This window comes from Labeo rohita, chromosome 12, assembly GCF_022985175.1.
Source record: "Labeo rohita strain BAU-BD-2019 chromosome 12, IGBB_LRoh.1.0, whole genome shotgun sequence".
Taxonomy (NCBI): Eukaryota; Metazoa; Chordata; class Actinopteri; order Cypriniformes; family Cyprinidae; genus Labeo; species Labeo rohita.
The window spans coordinates 14,768,774-14,792,910 of NC_066880.1; the positions used below are offsets into that span (position 1 = coordinate 14,768,774).

At 36.7% G+C, this 24,137-nt stretch overlaps 4 protein-coding genes across 4 annotated transcripts in view; 2 read left to right on the plus strand and 2 right to left on the minus strand.

Annotated features, from left to right (window-relative positions):
- The window catches only part of rhoq (ras homolog family member Q), a 20,421-nt gene extending 12,165 nt beyond the window's left edge, over positions 1–8,256 (plus strand). Inside the window, exons 3-5 of the mRNA XM_051124490.1 lie at positions 2,407–2,571; positions 6,771–6,866; positions 7,013–8,256. Of these exons, the coding sequence (XP_050980447.1) occupies positions 2,407–2,571; positions 6,771–6,866; positions 7,013–7,168 (417 nt within the window). The 3' untranslated portion in view covers positions 7,169–8,256. The remainder of the gene's footprint in view (positions 1–2,406; positions 2,572–6,770; positions 6,867–7,012) is intronic.
- pigf (phosphatidylinositol glycan anchor biosynthesis, class F) lies at positions 7,518–17,068 on the minus strand. The gene is made up of 6 exons (XM_051124489.1): positions 16,865–17,068; positions 16,356–16,603; positions 16,174–16,265; positions 15,982–16,098; positions 13,083–13,191; positions 7,518–7,978 (listed from the first exon to the last, which is right to left on the minus strand). Exons 2-6 carry the CDS (start codon positions 16,581–16,583, stop codon positions 7,865–7,867), a joined length of 660 nt encoding a protein of 219 aa, XP_050980446.1. The 5' UTR covers positions 16,584–16,603; positions 16,865–17,068; the 3' UTR covers positions 7,518–7,864.
- Positions 17,069–17,263: 195 nt separating this feature from the next.
- cript (cysteine-rich PDZ-binding protein) lies at positions 17,264–19,062 on the plus strand. The gene is made up of 5 exons (XM_051124728.1): positions 17,264–17,389; positions 17,677–17,742; positions 17,848–17,902; positions 18,001–18,104; positions 18,189–19,062. The coding sequence occupies exons 1-5, from the start codon at positions 17,374–17,376 to the stop codon at positions 18,251–18,253; spliced, it is 306 nt and encodes a 101-aa protein (XP_050980685.1). The 5' UTR covers positions 17,264–17,373; the 3' UTR covers positions 18,254–19,062.
- Positions 19,063–19,940: 878 nt separating this feature from the next.
- On the minus strand, positions 19,941–23,441 carry gch2 (GTP cyclohydrolase 2). Its single transcript, XM_051124727.1, has 6 exons — positions 23,129–23,441; positions 21,872–21,981; positions 21,607–21,662; positions 20,673–20,704; positions 20,281–20,365; positions 19,941–20,086 (listed from the first exon to the last, which is right to left on the minus strand). Exons 1-6 carry the CDS (start codon positions 23,439–23,441, stop codon positions 19,957–19,959), a joined length of 726 nt encoding a protein of 241 aa, XP_050980684.1. The 3' UTR covers positions 19,941–19,956.
- Positions 23,442–24,137: the final 696 nt, after the last annotated feature.

Genomic DNA, 24,137 nt, shown 5'->3' on the forward strand with positions numbered 1-24,137 from the left:
AAACCTCTGTAGACTGGAAAAAGTGTGGATTATTAAATGTCTGCTTAATATTCTTTTGAGAGAGGTATTATTTTTCCGATTTTTACGCAAAATAGGATGGGTTTCACTCGAGCAGAAAATTCACATATGCGTCAAAGAAGTAGCACTGATTACGTTACGTTGCAGCTTCTGTAATATGGATAAAGGCATAACGTTAAACGTTTTGAATGATGAAATTTAACCCTTTGAGCGGTACGGTCCCACATATGGAATTTAGAACGTTCGGTGACGTCACGCAACTGCCACATTCAAAATTATGCAGTGTTTTCAACCACATAAAGATTTATTTTAGTACTAGTGAAACAATACATTTAGACTTTGTAAAATACACACGGATGTCTATGGAAGCAGCAATAACAATTGATTCAAGTATAATTTGCCGACATGTTTGATACATTTTAGATACACATAGTGTAAATAACGATATAATTCTCTCCATTCCTTTCCCAGTTCACCAGCCACTTACTTGCATGTATTTCGCCATGGAAACAACAAAGGGAACGTTCTAAAATAACGGTCGCCTAAAAACTCACTCTTGGAGGTCAGATAGAATATTTTAAACTCACAAGTGAAAGGGTTAAGGACAATAAACACTCGTCTGCAATAATATATGGTTTATTTGTGTTCTTCAAGTCACACTTCGGGTATTTTCATAATGATTAAGTATATTTGTAAGCCTTTGCTAATCGACATACAGTGTAGAATATATTGTCTGCCTCATTCTATGATAAGAAGCCACATCAGATCACAAAAGGAAGTTATTTCAAACACTCGACTGATGCTGTGAAGTAAAAATAAGTTATAATGTTCTCTTTTGTTGGACAACAGGTTTAGAAAGGCTTGTCATTGCATGTCATTAGAAGGGAAGATGCTCTGCGTGTTTTGCTTTTTCAAATACAAGCGGGGAGGCGTTTCCTCATCTCAGCACGTGAAATCGCGGGCACACACAGCAAATTTCGAGAGAAAAAAAAAGAGGAAATTATTTAAAAGCAAAACCGAAAAAACGCAATTCACAAGTGCGTATTGAACCGTGGATGTCGTACCGAACGGTTCAATATTATATTGAGTATTGTGACATCCCAAGTAAAAAATGACATGAGTAAAAACATTAACACACTGGAGAGCTGCTTTGCAGATAAGGAATAATCCACGGCTAGCCGTGCATTACTCAAATTAAACGACTCCTCCGCAAAGTGCGTTAAATTTGTTTAATTCACAGCTAGCCGTGAATTATCCCACTTATACCATGATCATTTGCCAGCAGTAACAACTGTTACTGATGAAGACTGACACAGAAGAGAAGAAATTGTTGTGTGAAGTCGTTCTGCGAAGTTTCACGAGCAAAATCAAATAATTCCACCGCTTGTTTAAATTGGTCACACAAATTCACCACGTTGACCAAGCTGTTTGTTTTGAAAGTGACTTCTTTTTGAGCTGTGCTTTAACATCTGTGCGCTACTGAAAATAGACAATGGACGCTTCTCTGGATGTTTTAATCTGACCGCACCACAAGGCTTCAGAAATCCTGAAGGGCTCCAAATTCGCAGAAGTGCTTTTCCCTCGCAGTCTTCAGTTGGCAGTTGTTAGTAACATCCCTTGCGGTTCAGATGCAAAGGTGCTCCAAGATGAGAGGCGTCACGGTAAATTAAACTCTGAAGCTTAGAAACTCTGGCTCCACATTACAGAGGTTTCTTTTCTGGAAGCCCAGGATGGTTCCCTGTCGCAAATGAAATGTTTATACTGCAACGCATGGCCAGAGGCACATGCTGTTATAGTTTAGACACACTCTCATTAGAAAGAATAACCATGGATGATTGCATACCAACACACACACTGCCTGTGGAGACACAACAACACACACACACACACATAGGGAAAAAACAAGTTCCCAAAAATATCAGTCACATGTCCCCTGTAAATCCAGGCTTATCTGTTGTAGCGTCTGGGGTTTCTGGTTTCCAGAGGACATGTCTCTGCCTCTGTGCTGTTTTAGAGGACGAATAGGGAGATGGAGGAAACACTATTGAATGAAATATGGATTTATGGGTCATGAGCCGTAATCTAAATCATATTAATCTTGATCATTGGGGTCAGCGTAATTTCTGGTTGCTGCTTAAGTGATTGTTGATAATGTTCCATTGCAGCGCATTTGTGGACAGAGATTCAATACAGTAGTGGTTGCTATTTGTTAAGATTGTTAGTGAAAGAAATGACACTTTGTATTCATAGCATACTCATAATAGGATAATTTACTAAAGCATATGCTTCTGATGACAACCTTTGAATGCATTCCTGCTGCATTTTTGACCTGATGAATAGTAAAAAAGGCACAGTGCTTGTTTTACCCAGTGTCCTCTGCTCTGACAGGAGGACTATGATCGCCTGCGACCCCTGTCCTACCCCATGACAGATGTCTTCCTCATTTGCTTCTCCGTGGTGAATCCAGCCAGCTTCCAGAACGTGAGAGAGGAGTGGGTCCCTGAGCTGCAGGAGTACGCACCCAACGTCCCTTACCTGCTCATCGGCACTCAGGTACGCACGCCTACATGCTACATACAACAGTAATGTAATTGAATGTGAAACTGCAGAAATTGGCAACAAAAAAAAATTCAAACATAGCTGCGTTATAGCAGCGTCCACACCACAGCTATAAAGTTAAAGGCATAGAAAAATAATAATGTTGGAATCACTCAGAGCAATTTTTTTCCAGCTGATAAATGACACTTTATCAATTCTGCTATCACGAGCCGCTGGTGTGAATGCTGATATATAGTTATGAGAGGTAGTGTAGTGCTGAAATCCTATTGTAATTGTTAGAATGGGCTAGAAATCTCCATGTAAAACTGATCATGCAGACCAAACCGTAAGTCGCAGAGACTTGAAACTGGGAGGGGTGGTAGTATTCAAACCGCCGAAAACATCACCAAGGCTTGCTCCAGTTGGCCTACAGTGATAAAAAAAGTACAAAATCGCTCATAGCTCCTAAACCATCAGTCGCAGACTCCAGTGTCTTATGTCGTCAGAATTCTTGGCTCATGCCAGACAAAACGCATATTTGATCGTGAGCCTGGAAAAATTTTCTGTATTTTGGATTTTTCGGAAAATATACTTTTGCAAACCAGTCCAAGGTTTTTCGCCCGATCGAAACCAAACCAGTGCAGAGAGACACAGAGTTGTCAAAAGATCCCGGGTTCGGTACTTTCGGTACTGAAATTTTAAAAACGTCCATTTCCCGCTCCTCAGCGAGCGCTCACTCATTTAAAAATCGGCTCAACAGCGCTCAAATATGAGCGGGAAATGGACGTTTTTAAAATTTTAGTACAGAAAGTACTGAACCTGGTACCTTTTGACAACTCTACATACACACAATATTCATTTTGTATAATAGAACTCCTCATTCTGGAGAACTTTGCCTCTAGAACCACTGCTTTCAATCAAATTGTTTGTTAAATGATTGAGAAGATGTACAAAAAAAAAAAAAAAAAAAAAAAAAACTACTTTTGCGAACTAGTCCTAGGTTTTTCACTCAACCTGGGAAAAAAACACTGCAGTGCAATTCTCTGGACTCTATAGGTCAATAATTACCAAAAAATATTGAAATTTACCCTTTGGGAACCTATAATGGGGTCGTTTAGAAAAGGGGCCTGTCCAAATTTACCCAAAATCCTATAAAGCCTGAAGGAAAACTCAAAACTTCAACAACCTGGTGAGCCCATGCGACAGGTGATTCTAAACAAGCATGCAAAGTTTTAAGGAGATTGGACCTCAGCTGGCACTATAACAGTCATACGTGTTAAAAACATAATAATTCTATGGTAACTTACCTGGATTTGCTGAAAATGTTTTTTAAATCATTGATGTAGGTGGTTACAGGCTTGCTAAATAATGTCCTTTTTTTCACATGTGCTTAAATGCCTTGAAGCGCTTGAACCCCAGTAATCACTGCTTGCAGCTATATTCTTTATAGTTAGCGTTCTTGGTATGAACAGGCCTTAAATCCTTATGATAGGCCGCCTATTCCAAATGTAGCCCAAGCACATTTATTTTCTGTTTTTGTTCATTCTGTGGTGACTTTCTTAATTACTGATGCTACATATATTTATGTTCTGGGAGAATCTAATGTATTGTAACTGATGTGTGGTTAAATTGTGGTAATATTATTGATTGAATATATTGATTTGTGTGCCATCATGAAGGGTTCAGTCATACAGTGTTCATAGCATGATGTTGTCAATGAAAATGTCCAAATGGCTTCTGACTGTGGTTTGCCAAATACTATAACCTGCACGTGTGTGTGTGTTAAGAGTGAGGGTTTGTCATCAGCCCCAGTCCTGTCAGGTCATGTTTATTGCTGTGTGCACGCTTCCTGTCTTAATCAGCCCACGGAGTGAGATGAATACAGATGCAGTGCAATCGATAAGAAAGGGGGCAAGAGAGTCATGGGAACAAGGACCCTGAACTAGAGCTGCACGTTAAATCGGGATAAAACCGAAAACATGATACGGCTTAGTGCGATTATCAAAGCTGCTCTATGCAAACTCATCTCAGCGTCTGTATTTGTGAGTTTGGGCTGATTTAATGTGCATTTGGGGACGCAACATGCTCTAACATCTTCCCATACTTGTAATGAGAAGCACTTATCAACAAAAGAGAAGTTTTAAGGGCTCCCTGTGGCTTTCCATCAAAATAAAAGTTTGATGATTTAACATTTGGAAATTAAAGCGATAGTACAACGGCGTTTTAGTGCCACGTTAAAAAAAAAAAAAAAAATGTAAGATTGCGAGACTAAAGTCGAAATGTTTGGACAATAAAAATCGATATGTTTGGAGAACTTAAATTGTAGAAATTAAAGTCATAATATTTTGAGCGTATAGCCTATATTATGCATGCAAATGGCCCAGATTGAGAGCACCGGGAAAAGTTGCTAGGCCACTGAATTTTTTTTTTTAAATATTGTTGCATCTGAGCGGCCACATCATCTTACTGGGATGAGAAAGAGTGCATTTTTATGGACTCGTGGAAACAGCTTAATATCAAGAATGTGATATTTATTAACAAACATATGAATATGAACAGCTTTTTCTCTCAACATCAGCTTACACGCCCAATCGACATTCCTTTGGGGGCCGCCTTAGCTCTCATTTAACCCTTTTTAATACACCACAAATATATGTGGGATTATTAGCAGAAATCATACCATGTGTCATACTCGTGGGGACCGTATGCTTTGAAATAATGTCTTTTATTGCATTCGTTATTTGTAGCGTGCCAGCCGCCCAATAGCAATAAGCTTTGTGCTTTTAGTACTTTTAATAGAAAACAAACGCTCTGCTTTTAAAATCAGTTTTATAGGGAAATACAAACTGTGTCTTCCAATAATGTATTTTTCAAGCTCTTTAATGTGGTGTGACAGATCACTGTACTCATGTGAATCAGTTCATTAAATTATACTGTTTTCTTTTGGAAAATTCCACAACCTACTCTGCAAAAACATCTGTGACGTCCAATCTTTCCTTCCTCACATGTATTTAATTAAAAACAACAATGCGTTCTAAAGGTTGAAGTGGGCTTCAGTTCGTTAACATAGGTTACATTGTTGTCTTTTCTATATAACGTTAAGTGACTATTCACAAGTTGTTTTATTCATGGTATAATACAGTAAATGATTAGACATATTTAACATCTTCCATTTATTATTTGTAGTGCGCCAGCCACCCAGTAAATCATTTGGTGCTTTGTTGTTTTTAAATATAACATAGCTTAGCTTTCAATTGTCATTTTTCTTTTTTTTGTCATCATGAGATACAAATTATAAATGTTTTTCCGCTTTATTTCAAATTTATAGCAATATATAAAAGTAAAGGATCATCAGAAGGCATGAAAATATCAGTATAGCCTTGAACGCGTTGAAGACTGACGAGGAAGAATAAACGGTTCATTATCAAAGTCAAAGTCTTTTTTTGGTTTCTTTGTGCACAAAAAAAGTATTCTTGTAGGTTCATAACATTATAGCTGAACCACTGATGTCATATGGACTATTTTAACTGTCCTTACTACCTTTCTGGGCCGTTTCAGTTGCGTTACAGTTTACGCAGGGTCAGAAAGCTCTCGGATTTCATCAAAAATATCTTAATTTATGTTTCAAAAATGAACGAAGGTTTTACGGTTTTGGAACGACATGAGGGCGAGTAATTAATGACAGAATTTTCATTTTTGGGAGAACTGTCCTTTTAAACATCCATAAATATTAGATTTGTAATTTTGACAGTACCCTGAACCCTACAAAGCTTTACTTCAGTTCAGCTGCTGACATATTTAAAGGAAACCTTTTCAATTTGTGCTCCACACGCCTAATTGGAAGATGTGAGGGAAGTACCGCTCTGTGTAGTGGTTTTGGTAATACCTCAGTGGATGTATGGAGAGCAGCTTTTTGTGGAGAGGAGCTGGCAAAAACTCAAACTTAGATGAAATGGAATTTTAATTAGAAACAGGGAAGACGGAGACCCTCCTAGACAACTGCGGTGGTACTTTTTAGGTGAAAGGGGAGTCTGCAGACGCATGCCACCATCTGGTCTTGGGTTGAATTTCCTGGAGCCTTCTGCTCTAAAAACAAACCCCATCATATGGAATCTCATCCGCCGTCCTCCAAAGAAATGCAGCATATGCTCGTACAGTTAACCCCTCACGTTGAGCTCGCTTCACTGTAACTCCGTCTTCTGTTTCGGCTGTAGATTGACCTGCGGGACGACCCCAAGACTATTGCCAAGCTGAATGACGTTAAGGAAAAACCCATTGTGACAGAACAAGGCCAAAAGCTAGCAAAAGAGGTGAGGAAAATGAATACTTCCCTTTTCTCAAGTACAAAATAAAACTGAAACTTGCTTCTGAGAAAGAACTCAAAAGGAAAGTGAAAAGATTGTCATGACTTGCCGGTTCGACCTAAAAAGGTGTCTCGTTTTCTATGCCTTTCCAGATTGGTGCCTGCTGTTATGTTGAATGTTCAGCGTTGACACAAAAAGGCCTGAAGACTGTGTTTGATGAGGCCATTATAGCCATTCTGGCTCCTAAGAAAGGTGCACTCAAGCGAAGACTGGGCCCACGCTGCATCAACTGCTGCCTCATCACATGATACACCAGCTCAGGGGCGTCCAGTGAAAGAAAGCAAGAACTGACGGTGACCAACTGAAGCAAGGCAAACCAATGGGCCCAGAAAGTCCAAGTTAGGGGTGAATGACAGGCAGAACTGACAAAAAGACACATTGTTCAGGGAGAAATGACACAAGAACACTAAACATTGAGATATGGAATACAAGGAAACGGATAAAATGATTTTTTTTTAACATAAAAGCACAGAAAACAGACAGTGAAAAGGATGTTTGAGACACTCTTTCTAATGACTAAGAACAATCGAACTGTATTTCCGTGTCATTCGAGAGACGAAACCCAGACAGGCCTAAACAGCACAACCAAACCCATCGTTCATTTACAGAAGTAAGACTTTATTTAACTTCAAAAAGGGAAACTCCGCATCTCAATTTGGGTTGCAAAACTGTTGCTTTTTACAAAATGTCTCAAGCTTCATTTACAGGAACAGCTAGAGGAATGATCGAATAAATATACTGCCATTAGGAGCGTACGACAAATTAAATATCTATCCTACAAAAAACAAACACAGAAACAACAGATTTTTTTTGTGTTGTAAATGTGACCTCAGAGTCCTTGGAGCACGTACTGGGATGGACAGCCGTTTTTTTTTTTTTTTTTGACTCCAGCCTGGATCTCTTTATCTCAGTTCCTTGTGGCCTGTGATTGTGTCATTCTTTCCTCACTTGAGCTTGTAGGTGAGCTGTTTGCGATGCCAGTGGATCCAGACGGGAGCGGCGAGGAGGCCGGTCAGAAATCCAGTAGTTGCCCCGAGGGTACAGGAGATGGGCCAAACCTGGAGCCACAAAATAAAAATGAAAACTTATTTTGCAGGAGCACAAGTGACTGACTGCAAATTCTACAAAATCACTGTGGTGTTTTACCAACCAAATTTTGTATTTGAGACTGCTTTCTTCCTCTTTCTTTTTTTAATGTAGAGTTTTAAGTGTTACGTATTGGTGGCCTTGCCTCTCAGGTGTGTGCCGACTGCTTTGCATTTTGAATTTTTGCTTCTTATGATCAAGGTGATTTCAAATGTTATTTGAGCTTTTTTTTTTTTTTCAAAATGAATTTCTCGCAGTCCATGCAAATATGTGGAGTGGTCCGAGTGGTCTTTAAAGCTTCCAGCACATTGTGAGCAACAAAAAAAGCTTTTATAAATAGATATATGGAATGCAAATCTAAAAATTAAAAGGCACAATGGTTTTCTGAGAGAACATTAGTAATATGAAAAACTTGCTGTTGATGCCCAATGCACAGTGGATAAATGAAATGTAAATTTAATGACTTGCCTCAAAATATTTACTGACTATAAAACAGGTTTTTCTAATATTTTGTCCTTTTTTATTTAGTCTCGTGGCTTATTCGTATAGATTTGAATGCCTTATTTCAGTCTTGCACATAGAATATTTTAAAATATGCAATTATTTTTCTGTCATATTAATTATATTATGCTATTTTAGGTGACAAAAAAAATGCTACCATTCAAATGTTTGGGGTCAGTATATGTTTTTGTTAGAAGTCTTTTTTGCTCCCCAAGTCTGCATCTTTCAAGCTACAAACACCAAACTCGGATCAGACCTTTAGACTGGTCTGAGTCGGCGTGCTATATCTTTTCTAACCAATCAGACTAACGGTTTTCGTAATCTGACTACCAGAACCAACCAAAAATCCCACAGACTCATTGAGGGGGTGAAAACTTTTGTACAATGACACTTAAGGTGTATTTAAGCTGTATGTCATTGTAGCAAAGCTTAACAACTCCCTACTGAGAAACAGCTAAAACCAGGGTCTCCCAGGCTGGGTTTAAAGTGGCTTAAACCAGCTGTATTTAGCTGTATGACAATTCAGCTGGTTTTAAGCCTTTTTTTATTTTATTTTTTACTAAATCAGCTGTGTTTTTTAGCTGGACTTTTTCATGTTTAGCAACATGCTAGCTATAAAAATGCTAAACATGCTAGAAACATGCTAGTAACATGTTAAAAACCATGTTAAAACATGCTAGCAACATGTTAAAAAACGTTACCAACATTATAATGATGTTAAAAACATGCTAGAAACATGCTAATCATGTTAGACTCATGATAGAAACATGTTAGTATGCTCATTTTTTAGAAACAGGCTAAAACATGTTAGCAACATGTAACACCATGCAAATTATGTTAAAAACATGTTAGCAACATCTCTAATCCATCTCTAAAGTTTCAAACAAGGTTTTACAATTGCTTTAAATTTTCAGGCTAAGCTTTTCCAAGCCAACTTCAAAGTTTGTTTTCAAACTTTACACATCTAGTTATTATTAATGTTAAAAACAGCTAAGCTGCTTATTTTTTGTGATTCTTTTGATGTACAAAAGTTCAAAACAACATATTTTAAATAGAATTTACCTGTCAAATTTAATCAATGCAATGTATCCTTCTGTATAAAAATGTAAGTTTCTTAAAGAAAAAAAAATTACTGACCCCAAACATTTGAATGGGGTGTGTGTGTGTGTGTGTGTGTGTGTGTACAGAGAAAGAGAAATAATAACAGAAAATAGTAACAACAAACAAACCAGACAGAAGAGTTTACGTTGGTGGTCTTGAACTTGCAAAATGTTTTGCTTGTTGTTTATTAATGTTGTTTATTTCATGCTATAACGAGTAAAGAGAAAGAGATGATCAGTTCACGTGCCGCTTTAAATGAGGCGCTACGGCGATCTGTCGTGATACATTAAAGAGCCACAAAACGGCATTTATTGTTTGAATTTCCTAAAAAATGACAACACTTTGAAACCCAAGACTTTGTTTCATACCTAAAACAACCTGCTCTGTCTTGTCTGTCATTGTGTTGTCAGTTTCCTCTCCTCTGCAATGTATTTTTCACTGTGTGGCTTAAGAGTGTCATATCTTAACAAAGGGGTGTCTCAAATTGATTATACAATTATCTCAAGATGATAATATAGGCTGCAATATAACAAGAGTGTCATGGCAGTGAGAAAGAGAGAGTCTGTGTGAGTCACACCGCACTTCCTTACTCTAAAGAAAGACATCTGGATTGAACCACCCCAGAGTTTCCCATCAGTTCACACTCCCACCATCATGTGTTGAGGAATCACTGTACAGCTCCCTTACTCCCATAATGAATCAGTCTCATCTCTCTGCTCTCGTCTAGACATCTGTGTGCAGACAGCGTGTCAAAAAGCACACATGGGAGACTTCAGTGGGTGACATTTTGAGGGCAAAACGAGGGCAAACACTGGCCTCTGATCAATGTCTCTGTACAACACATGAATAATTGAAGTACCAGTGCAGTCTTTCTATGCTTGGAGAACATTAAATTTTTCATTAAGATTGGTTCAATCCCAACACAACCTGTCTATGGCTATCCTGCACGATTTATTGGTTGAGGGATATGTATATTGGCTAATATAATTTGTTACGTAACACACTACACATCATTTTGACTATGATGCCTAGTATGATTTTTTTTTTTGAGCCTGCATTTATTTGATCACAGCAAAATACAGTAAAAACAGTAATATTGTGAAATACTATTCTAATTCATTTTAATATAATTTAAACATTTTAAACAATTTATTCCTGTGATGGCAAAGTTGAATTTCCTTCAGCCATAGCATGTTTAAATATGTTGCTAGCATGTTTTAGCCTGTTTCTAACATATTAGCATGTTACTAACATGTTTCTATCTTGAGTCTAACATGATTAGCATGTTATAACATGTTTCTAACATTACTAGAATGTTGCTAACATGTTTTTAACATGTTTTCAAATTAACATGTTACTAACATGTTTATATCACGACTCTAACACGATTAGCCTGTTTCCAACGTTTTTAACATTATTAGAATGTTTTCCTAACATATTTTTAGCATGATTAACAGGTTGTTAGTATATTGTTAGCATGATCAGCATGTTTTAGCATGTTTATAACATGTTTCTAGCATTATTAGCATGTATATATACCGTAAAACAATATATTCCTGTGATGGCAAAGTTGAATTTCCTTCAGCCATAGAATGTTTAAATATGTTGCTAGCATGTTTCTAACTTGATTAGCATGTTTTAGCATGTTTTTAACATGTTTCTAAAGTGATTAGCATGTTTATAACATGTTTTTAACATTATTAGAATGTTGCTAACATGTTTTTAACATGACTAACAGGTTGTTAGCATGATCAGCATGTTTTTATCATGTTTTTAGCATGATTTGCATGTATATATATCGTAAAAATTTATTCCTGTGATGGCAAAGTTGAATTTCCTTCAGCCATAGCATGTTTAAATATGTTGCTAGCAAGTTTTTAACTTGATTAGCATGTTTCAGCATGTTTTTAAACATGTTTCTAGCATGATTAGCTTGTTACTAACATGTTTCTATCTTGAGTCTAACATGATTAGCATGTTTATAACATGTTTTTAACATTATTAGAATGTTGCTAACATGTTTTTAGCATGACTAACAGGTTGTTAGCATATTGTTAGCATGATCAGCATGTTTTTAACATATTTTTAGCATGATTCGCATGTATATATACCGTAAAAATGTATTCCTGTGATGGCAAAGTTGAATTTCCTTCAGCCATAGCATGTTTAAATATGTTGATAGCATGTTTCGAACTTGATTAGCATGTTTTATCTTGTTTTTAAACATGTTTCTAGCATGATTAGCCTGTTTTTAGCCTGTTTCTAACATATTAGCATGTTACTAACATGTTTCTATCATAGGTCTAACATGATTGTAAATAAATGCAGCTTTGATGAGCATAAGAGACTACTTTCAATAATACTTTCAATAAGATAAAAGTAATTATTCAAAGAAGTGTAAATGTTTTTGTGGTATAAAAGATAGCAAGTTTAATTTGAGAAAAAAAAAGACATTTTGTTCATATAATGAAAGTCATTGGGGTCTACACAACATTGGACCCCACCAACTTTCATTATATGGCCACAGTGCATCGAAATATTTATTTATTTTTTTATTTTTTTATTTTTTATTTTTTTGGCATTACAAACATCACAGGTTTTTCAATGACAATGAGTAAATTAATTTTAATTTTGGTAAACTATTTCTTAGGTGTAGGCATGCTGGACAAAAATAGATGATTTTTTTGCAAACAGAAGAATGAATTTGAATAAATATATACAAAATGATATAAACAAAGCATAAACATAAAAACAAAGTAAAACAAAACTAAAATATTTATACAAAGCAAAAACATGTTCCTCCTTTCTGAGGTTTAATGCAGCATGAGAGCAAGAGTTTGGAAACAAGGAACCCTCAACTGAAAATCTGCTGCCACTGCAAAAGTCTGCAAGAATCCAAGTAAAAAAAAAATCCAAGTATGGAACAAAACAATGCTCTCATTAAGCGACACAGTTTTGAGGGGCTTTTGGAGAATCATAGGAAATCATAGGGTGGAGAGGAAGACAGACGAAATGCATTGGGATGTGTTGCAGGCCAGACTCGAACCTGCATCACCCAGTTGAGCGCCACATCTCAATGGGTCAGAAGCATGTGTGTTAGCTACTAATTGTGATTCCTTGTGGGCACTCTAGGCCTAATGTTTAGAGAGTTGGACTTGTAACCCAAAGGGTGCAGATTCGAGTCTCAGTACCGGCAAAAATTGTAGGCGGGGAGGGGAGCAAATGTACCTCACCCTCAAAGCCACGACTGAGGTGAGATTCTTGAGCAGGGCACTGAACCCCCAACCCCGGGTGCTGCAGCAAAAATGGCTGCCCATTACTTTGAGTGTGTGTTCACAGTGTTTTTTGTGTGTGCACTTGGATGGGTGAAATGCAGAGCATAAAGAAAAGGATGTAACATGTGGCCACATGTTACATCCTTTTCTTTCCTTGTAATGACTGGAATTTTTGAGACCAGTCAGAAATGACACTAACCTGCCAGGGTCTGTCCCAGTCGAGAGGAATAGGGAAAGCTCCCAACCAGGCTCCAATCACACTACAGCCAGTGGTAATCTGAAGAGAGGTGTCCCACACTGACATCGCCCTGAAAATGACACGTTTAAAATTATAACACTGCTGAAAACAAATTAACATGAGTAAAATACAAACACTGCTCTTGAATACAGAAAATGAAAATTTATCAAAACAGGCTGTGTTCATTTGAAAACACACTAGTTTCCAAGACTATTTTTTTTTTTGGAAATTAATACCTTTATTTAGAATTAATGGACTGAATAAAAGTGAGAGTAAAGACTCTTACTATGTAAAAATTCTATTTTATAAATGCTGTTCTTTTGAACCTTCTGTTCATCAAAGAATCTTGAAAAAACAAAAATACCACAGTTTCCAAAAAAAATATTAAGCACCACAACTGTTTTCAACACTGATAACAATAAATGTTTCTGAGTGCCAAATCTGAATATTAGAATGATTTCTGATGGATCATGTGACACTGAAGACTGGAGTAATGATGCTGAAAATTCAGCTTTTGCATTACATTTTAAAATTAATTCAAATAGTTATTTTAAAGGGGTCATTGGATGCCCTTCTCCACAAGTTGATAATATTGATTATGGTCTTAATTAAAAGTCTATAACATGCTTTGGTTACAATTTGGTAGTCAATGGTAGTGTAAAAAACACCCTTTTTACCTTGTCAAAATTAGCTCTGTTCACAGTAACCTGTTTTGTTGCGTGTTCCTTTAAATGCTGATGAGCTTTGCTCACCCCGCCCCTCTCTTTTGTGGGGTGACAAGCCGTAATGTTTACTTTAGCCACATTTAGCCGCAAAGCTTGCTAACCATCACATTATTAGGAAAGGCGATTTGCAAAGATTCATAAAACCCTTATACTTGCTTCTTTTGTAGGTGAAGCTGCATCACAAATGATTTGTGCGAACATAGACGCATTTAGTCAGATCGGGGATCTGCGCATTCACTTCAAAAATGAAAGTAGCGTTAATCCTCTGCATCTACAGCTGCGCAGATGCCTAAATGACGACTGTTATGTTCATTATTACATCCAACAACAGAACACCTCAATCACTTAGGAGAGATTCTTGTCCACTCCTGCACCAGCGTCGAAACAATGGTGGATTGTTCTCAGCTCACTCAGGGCGAGACTAAGGTAAGACGGCCATATCAATCAACTATCGTGGGATAGTCTGTGTGGTCTGTGTGACGTCACATAGCCAAGATGCCTAGAATGGCTTGATTTGCAAAAAAGGATATTATTTAAAGGGATTAAATAAAAACCACTGGGTGGATTATTATCATTATATGGTGGTTGTGTACATACACTGCTAATAAACATACATTTATGTTCAAACAACATGTAAAACTAAATTTTGCATCCGATGCCCCCTTTAAAATTCTATATGAAGGTTATTATATATGAGTTTTATTGGCTAGTATAGAGCGCAATGATGTAGGATACAAGAGGACTATGAATGTTTGATGAAAACAGACAATGCACAACTGCATATTTACATCTGAGAGACAAATTTCCTGCAGTGCTTCAGCAGAGATACTGCAGCTGTATAAACACACAGTATCTCTGACTATCATACCGTTGGAACATCACTAAATTACAGTACAAACATTCTGCGGTCTTGTTATAAAACACTTCAGCCAGTCCAAAACATTTAATTTAAAGGTATAATTTACACTGCTATGTCATCCAGGATGTTCATGTCTTTCTTCAGTTAAAAAGAAATTAAGGTTAAGGAAAACATTCCAGGATTTTTCTCCATATAGTGAACTTCAATGGGGATCAAAGGGTTGAAAGTCCAAATCGCAGTTTCAATGCAGCTTCGAAGGGCTCTACACAATCCCAGCTGAGGAATAAGCATCTTGTATAGCAAAATGATTGGTCATTTTCTAAAAAAAACAAACAAACAAATGTATATACTTTTTAACCACAAATGCTCATTTTGCACAAGCATCTACAACTTCATGCATTACCTAATCACACTGGAAAAGGTCATGCGTCGTTAGTTCTTCGTCTGTATTGAGAAAAACTCCATCTCATTTTCTCTTCCAACTTAAAAAAACGTCCGATGTTGTTTTACCTTTTTTTGTAAAGGGCGTTGACTTTCTTTGCACATTTGCTTTGTAAACACCTTAGCATGACCTTTTTAACGTGACTACGTAATACATGAAGTCATGAATGCAGAGCTAGTGCAAGATGGGCATTTGTGGTTAAAAAGTATATCAATTTTTATTTAAAAAAAAAAAAAATGACAGATCGGTTTGCTATTCCTTGGCTGGGATCATGTAGAGCCCTCTGAAGCTGCAACTCAATTTGGATCTTCAGCCCACTTATCCTCATTGAAGTCCACTATATGGAGAAAATCCTGAGATGTTTTCCTCAAAAACCTTAATTTCTTTTCGACTGAAGAAAGAAAGATATCTTGGATGACACTGGGGTAAATAAATTATCAGGAAATTTATTAATTAAATGATGTTGTATACGATTGAAAAACAAGACCCAGCTCATGCCCCACCCTGCAGGGAATAAAAAACAGGATTTGATTTGAGAGCATCAAGCCACACTTAAATGCAACTAGTCATAAATGGGGACTGGAGCATTGCAACTGCCATTTCAAAATGGTTTTGCTTCATGTATTCTAGATATAATGCATTCATATAAAATAATCCCTTGCATGTGAAATTCTGTGAGAACTGTTGCACCATTTGTCAAAGTTGGACAAGGTCTCCATCTAGTGGATTGAGGACTGTATCTGTAAAACGATTACACAAACTCCTCACCAAAGCTCATAAAGGGAGGAAGGAATCATTCAAGTGGTTCATGCAGAGGGTTTATCCCGCACTTACCCATCTCTACTGAAAACCCGGATCCATGCTTGTACGTTAGGTCCCAGGATACAAAGACATCTCAATGTAGTGAGCGTGGACAGAAGCACGGCCAGAGAAAATGTCTCCAGAGCAGACCTACAATGTGAAGTATGACTTATACACTGGTGTTTTACATTTCTGGACAATGAACAAAAAACTAAACACACTTACTCAAGCAAAGGTGCACCATATAGCACCACAACAGTGTGAAAAAACAGGCATGACAGTAAAAAGTACAAACAGGATCTGAGCAATCTGTTGATCTGTCAAAGAAATAACAAATGAAACATTAAATTATGAAAGTCATTAATTATGTTTGTGTATCATTTGTGTAGTATTTTAACCATCTTTACCTTGTAGCTCAACGTGTGCTTCTTTGTTGGTGGGCTGATGCCAAGAAGCCAAAAGACTGCGATGTTGACCACAGCAACAGATCCAGCCACACAGTACAGCCAAACCATGTGGGTCCCATAAACAGAGAAGTTTTCCACAAATACAGCAGGCATCACAGTTGCCATGAAGATGGAAGAGGCAATAATGGCATGAGCCGATGCCATCCCCCTGATCTCAACATCCCACATTATGGAGGTTAAATGAATTCCTGTTAAGGAAAAATGAAAGTAAATCAATGGGATGGATAAAAGATGGCAAAAGAAATGCTTAAGTCGTACGTTTCTTTCGAATTATTTCACATGAGGTCAAAGAAAGGACAAAACACAGATAAGAAGCCAATGTAATCATGAGACTGGCAGTCTCCAGTTATTAAAATAAAGACAGAGGATACTATACTGCACACAGCTAACATAAGTGATTCATTTAACGTGATTTAATTAATTAAACTTACTTTGAAGTAAAGACTTACCAATAGAGTGGTGTGCCTAACTGAAGTTTATATCGACAAATAAAAACTCCTAAACGAATGCTTTACCAGATTCATCGAGCACCTAAACAACTACGTACAAACTACAGTCGTACCATTTCTAGACCTAATGCCATAAGACTACAAATGAACGTAAAAGCCTAACAGTTTATTTACAAAACATGACTGCCGTGTACTTCCGGTAGAATGAAGTCACCAACAATCACTCTCAAATAAAACATAATAAAAGATTCTAATAAAAATATTTTAAATATTAATACTACTACTAGTAGTAGAAGTAGTAGTAGTAGTAGTAATATTTACTTTTACTGTACTTTTGTTTGTTTGTTTGTTTCGCTAAACACAACTACATTGAGTGGTATTTGTTAGGACTTTTAATTTGACAACGTATTATAATACGTCACTAGACTAAGCAGTGTTTCTAGCTTCGTATTTACAACAATTGAGAACTATCTAGACGTGCTAGCTACGATTTTCTGACAAGTTTGAAGATGGTTTGCGAGAAGTGTAAGTAGTTACATTATAAGTCATATTGTATATTAAACGATGTACTAATGTATATGTCTACGTCATTAATATTGTAGCTCGTATGCAATAATTCAGTTAGCTATGGCTCGCTAGCAAGATTAGCGAAAGCTAACAAAACAGTGTACTGTAAACATAAACGACGCGTGTAGTTCTTTATCTCGACGATGATAAACTTTAATACGCGGTGTATTTTGACGACAGTCAAACATGAAATTTGTGGGCTGACGTGCTTTTGTGAATTACGTATGTTTTGATGTTCTACGCAGGTGAGAAGAAACTGGGGCGAGTCATCACGCCTGATACCTGGAAAGATGGGGCTAGAAACACAACAGGTAATTGTTTTAAAGATTAAATGGTGTTTATGTCTGTTACCCTTTTATACACTTGTATTTATGCTTCGTCAACTAAATATTAACATGAAAACCGTTATGTTTTAGAGAGTGGTGGTCGAAAGCTTAATGAAAATAAAATGCTGACTTCAAAAAAAGCCAGGTTTGTTGCTTGGAATTTTCTGTTTAAACATCATATTCTTGTAATACATTTAAATGTGAGAGTTGTGGTAATGTAATAACAGTATGCGATTTTGACAGGTTTGATCCTTATGGCAAATCTGGGTTTGCCACATGCAGAATATGCAAAAGCTCCGTCCATCAGTCTGGTTCACATTACTGTCAAGGATGTGCTTACAAAAAAGGTGAGATGGATAGTGAGGGATGCTTAGATTCTTTGTTGTTCCAGTCACACGTCTATATATCCTCACCACCCCTCACTTTTGCAGGAATTTGCGCCATGTGTGGGAAGAAGGTTATTGACACCAAGAACTACAAACAGACCTCAGTTTGATTTAGTATTTGTTGCTGGAGATTGAGTTGGGAATGTTTGTGGTTGACTTCCAAGTGTTGAGAATGGTCGTTTTAGTTCACGAAAGAGTTCAGCTTGCGGCAAAGTGCTGTGAAAGAAGTGCACTAGTTTATGACTGTATTTATATTAAAATGTCAGTGGTATTTTTCTCTCACTTTACAACTTTAGAGCAATATATTGGCTTGTACTGTTTGGACAATGTAGATGCCTTCTTTGAGTACATTTGCAAGGGAACATGTTTTATAAATGTTCTTATTCATTTAGAACCTTTTTTTTTTTTAAAAAAAAAAGTAAATAAGTAAATAATTTATCATTTTTAATACTACTGGACATGATTACAACAGTTAGGCCATTTATTAAAAATTAGTTCTGTTCATGGCAATTTATTGCCCTTTTTTACTTACTTCGCCATTGGACCTTACCAAAGTCTAGACTTTGACTTTTAAATGTTACCTCTTCCCACAAAGAAAAAAATGTATATCTATCTCGTTTGAAGTGATATTTCATCTACTGTTTCCAAAGCAGCGTCACTATTACAGATTCTAATGTAAATATGAAATAAGTAGAGAGTGAGATGCCAATATAAGACGGCTACAAGTTCAGTGTACAGTGATGTTTATAGCTTGTCTCCGCTTCTTATTCCTCCACCGCTGGTTCTTTTTGTCAACACTGTTGTGGGTGTTTTCTGGAGATCTGTTTCCTTTTTTCAGTGATCATTTGGAAATACATAGTTCTTGATTTCATGTCTCACATACTTGTAGGATAATAGAGGTTGCAGAGAACAACTGTTGTGGATGCTCTTACAGTACATGTAATTTATTGCCATATTTTAAGTGCAAGAAGTCACCACATAGCAATACTTAGTTATTGTGCAATATAATTTTCTTAATGTTAGTTAAATTAGGAATTGCCCGGGACGCCTATTAGAATGTGAGACTGTTTTTACTGTAAATATTTCTTGAAAAATAAAATTGTGACCGCAGAAGTCAGTCTTTTGCATAAGAAAACAGAGACAAATGTGGTTCATAATGGTGCTTTATTTGTAGTTGACATAGTTGACATTTACTTTTTCTTATACAGTTCAGTCCTATATATTATGTAAAAAAGTGACAATATCTTAATGACAATGTTGTTTCTTTTATGTCACAAGAAACCTTTCATTGACTTATATAACTATAAATATATATTCTTCAAGTTTGATAATGACCTCTTAAATATATAATTAATTTATTTTCTAATGTATTTTAAGTTATATACAAATTAGTTGTAGTGTCTTCATGTTGTATAAAGTCATAAGGTTAGACAAGTATCTGAGGTGATATGTTAATTTAGTAGTTGTTAATAACAGAAGATAATAGAAAGTACACTTACAGTATACTCTGTAAGTTTTAAGGCAGCTTTGTGAACCTTTGGCCGTTCAGTGTTAGTTTCTCAAGGTCTTTTGCTCAAAATTAGTAGTTTATGTAACACTGATCCTTCAATATTCACATTTTTATTTATGCAAAACAGTGAAAACCCCTGAGTTTCAGCAGTGGCTGAGTCTCAGTAGCTGGTGGAAAGATCTACAGCTTTGGCTCAGTGAGGTTCTCTTAGCACCATGGAGGGTTTCAAATGTAGAGAATATTCAATCACTGTTTGGCTGTAAACACACTTATGGAGTTGGAGCAGGGATGGAAGTGTGATCACTATGCGCTTTTGGTCAGGGCCAGGAACTCTTCTCGAGCTTTTGGATCCTCTCTGAACACACCCAGCATGGCGCTGGTCACAGTACGGCTGTTCATCTTCTGCACTCCACGCATGACCATACACATGTGACTACAACAACAAACCTCCATTCAGCTCACAAATAACATTTAAAATACAAATTTTCATGTTCGTTATTGTAGGAATAGTTCATCAGCCATGACTGCCACAATCACTGTACTGTATTCTGAGTTACATGAAATCAAGTCACTTTGATGTCTAGTAATTCTAATCAAATGACTGTGTTTCGTTTTTCAAATACTTACGTTGCCTCAATGACAACTGCCACACCGGCGGGCTGCAGGGCCTCAGAGATTGCCATTGCAATTTGCTTTGTTAGGCGCTCTTGGACTGCAATAAACAAAATTAACAGTGAAACAATGATAACATTTTAGATTAAGGAACATATTTACTATTAACTGAGTTTTCCCTCAATAAAATCCTAATTTCTGTTTTAATAAATTGCAGAATGCGAATTTTCAGCAGAAATTTTCAAACAATTGGGGTCATTAAGATTTTTGTGGACACCCATTTTTTTTCAGGATTCTTTGATGGAGAAAAAAATAAAAAAACAGAATTTATTTGAAATGTGTATATATATATATATATATATATATATATATATATAATATTTAGATGTGACATTTGGGATATTTACCTTGAAGTCTGCGACTGTAGATTTCAACAATCCTAAGAAGAGACAAAAATTCACAGCGTGTAAGTAAAAAAAATATTAACCAAACATGTAACTTGTTAAAATCAAAGAATGACAACATTAGCAGAATATTCCTTTATGTTGTATGTTATACAGTGTTGTTCTGAACCCTCTTTCTCACAAACATTCATCTCTAAATATTGTTTCTGCTCACCAAGCCTGCATTTATTTGATCCAAAGTACAGCAATAAAAGTACAATTCTGAAATATTTGAATATATTATAAAGTGTAATTTATTCCTGTGATCAAAGCTAAATTTGCTAAAAAAAAAAATCAGCTTTGAAATAAAAATAATAAATTACATTTTAAAATATATTCATATAGAAAACAGTAAACACTTGAAATAGTAAACACATTTCAAAACTGGTGAGCAGAAGAGACTTCTTTAAAAAATATTTAAAATCTTACTGTTCAAAAACTTTTGACTGGTAGCGTATAGTGCGACATTTTCGTGATAGGATTAGTAATAGAAATCAGTGTGGCTGATGAATGGTGTCTCATGAAGTCTGGTTTATTTTACTCATGCAAAGAAAGCACCGGGCTGCACATGATATTTTGTGAGGATTGCAATGTTAATGGTTCCCACAACCACCCCGCAGTGGAGGTGGGAGTTGAGGGGGATTTCCTCAGCGCCAGAAGTCAGCTAGTCTGGCGTTTTTCAGATGGGACAGGATACTCTGCCAGGCTTTGGATCTAAGCCTCAAGTGAATGGGCTGTGATAACAGAAGAACTCAGCCGCTTGTAACTAATGCGCTCTCTTTTTCAGACTCACTCTGATGTGAGAACAAGGCTCTTACCATCCGTCTGAGACTGGCTCACTAAATTGTGTGTGTGTGTGTGTGTGTGTGTGTGTGTGTTTTGCAAGTTGTATACTCACCTTGCAAGCTTACTGAGGCCAACAACTTTTTTACTCGGCAGATATCCTATGTGAACCTACAGATTAATTAAAATAATCATTTATTTCATATGTACTTCAGCTTATTGAAAAGAACCCATTGACCTCCCAGCACTCAACACAAATGTATGCGTCAGTGATTCCCTTACAACCATAAAACCGCCTTGCCTAGTGGTGCAGCATCAAGCATGAACTGAGTGGATAAAAGCATCTTTCACTGACATTATCAGCAGACACAGAGACATACCTTGCCAAAAAATGGTACTAGATGATGTTCACAAAGTGAAAACATGTCAATATCTTTCACAATAACTAGCTCCTCGTGGTCTTCATCAAAGATGGCATCATTAAGGACGTCTGTGGAACATGAAAAACATGTTAACATAAGTAACATAACACTGATTTGGGTTTTTGCTACCACACACACAAAATGAAAATATAAAAGGGTTTATGAAAGAACTTTGAAAACAATATGCTTAAAAAGCCCTTATAAATGGGGTCAGTTCAGGCAAATATTTGAGTGTGATTAGTTTAAGTAGTCCTTCACATCAATCAGACTATTGAAGCTGGTGCTTTCAGCATCTGTTGCAGTGTAATTAAGCAATTCCTGAATGACGTATAAGTATTTTATACAATACCTCACCAGCATAGTGTTTTGTTGTCAGAAATTGTCAGAAACACCACATTTTAGTATTATGTGTCCGCCCAATAAGCACACCGAAAAGCACTTAAAGTTATCATAACTTTGCCTACTTTTATACACCAGTAAATATAACTTATAAAAACCCCTTTTGGTGATGAGCTAAAAACTACTGAGTCTAAAAATGCTCAGTGGGGAAAAAAATCAGGTCTGAACCCTGGTGAAAAAAACAGCATATGCTGGTAGGTAGGTTTTGATGCTGGTTTAAGCTGGTCCTTTGCTGGTTTATGCTGGTCCTTGACCAGCAACATGACCAGCAAAAACCAGCAAAGGACCAGCTTAAACCAGCATCAAAACATACCTACCAGCATATGCTGTTTTTTTCACCAGGGAAGGGGTTAATAAACAAAACAATGAAACCATATATTAAAATCTAGAAAATAACTAAAACTTTCAGTATTGTGTATATCGTATTTATGTTAAAGTTTGTACATATATCCAATCTAACAATAATCCAATGACTTTCAGAGGGACTACTTTATCTGTCGTCATTTCGGGAGAATTGGTTGTCACAATTGTCACGTGACACACAAGTCAAAACTTTTTAAATGTAGTATATTTCATATTCTGTAGTATATGTGTGTTGTGTAAAAATATGATAAAGAAATAAACAGTAGAGCGTATCATAGCTGATCCTATCTGGAGTGTTCAAGCAGCGTAGCTGCTGTTGCTATAGTAACATCCTCCGGTTAAAGTGATTTCCGTTGACTAACTTGCTTACCAAAACTCTACATTTAAATATCCAAACTCAGATTAAACTGTATAATGTGATTTTTTCTGAATTATAATAATAATGATACTTGCCGAAGATGGTCTCATGGTAGCCTTTGGTCAAGAACTGCATGGCTTTTGCTGCACGGAGCGGGGTTTTGAGGAGCCCCTGGCGGTCCGTGTTCTCTCCCAGACCTTGAAGGATGGTTGTGTACGCCGCCTCCAGAGCAGGTAACCGCGACTCATCCTCCGCTTCTTTCCGGGATGTCTCGTTTTTGTGCTGGACAGCGACTTTTTTCGTATCGAAATTTTCTGTCAGCTCGCTAAAGCCGTTACGGCAGAGATATTCTGTGACGAGTTTGCCATTGCACAAACCGTTCAATTCTGCCGCTTTTTGGTATTCCATTGGATGTACTTTAAATGCTATTTAAAAGAGAATAAATTATTAAAATGTCTAAATTAAGTAGTATTAAATTATTATTACTTATTAAAAAGCTGTTTCTTCAGAACTGCAACCGGTTCTCAGGTAGGCGTGTCAGGTAGCTCGTCGTAGTGCTTCTAAGTTGAGGTGCAGTTGCAGTGTAAGTCTCTCCCACTCAGCGTGGCATTTATAGGTGCCCTCCACTATCACTGTCCAATTGAACACGCCGGTATTTAGTGTGAGCACGCGCTCTATTGTGTTTTACACATGTCACACTCTTTTTATGCGGTGTAATTGAATAATTTGTTACAGTCATGCACACGGCAGAAACTGATTCGTGATTTGCTAGTCTGAATGTAAAGACACAAATGACCGTCAAACTTCTGAGCATATGACCTCACGTGCTCACAGATAAGCCAAAGCTGTATTAGACACGTCAAATTCTTTGAAAGTTTTGAATAATAGCCTCATAATAATAGTACTACTACTAGTAGTAATTGTACTTAATATTGTTTTGGTTAATGGCAAAGAGTTCTATTCATTTGGAAGGTGTATGCAATACACATTGTAGCTATTTGACTTCCCATTGATGACTATTGTGTGTACTGAGCTTAGGATATTTTATATCCCCCTTCTTTTTAAAATGTAACCATCACACAAAACGTTTTCGCATATTAGGCT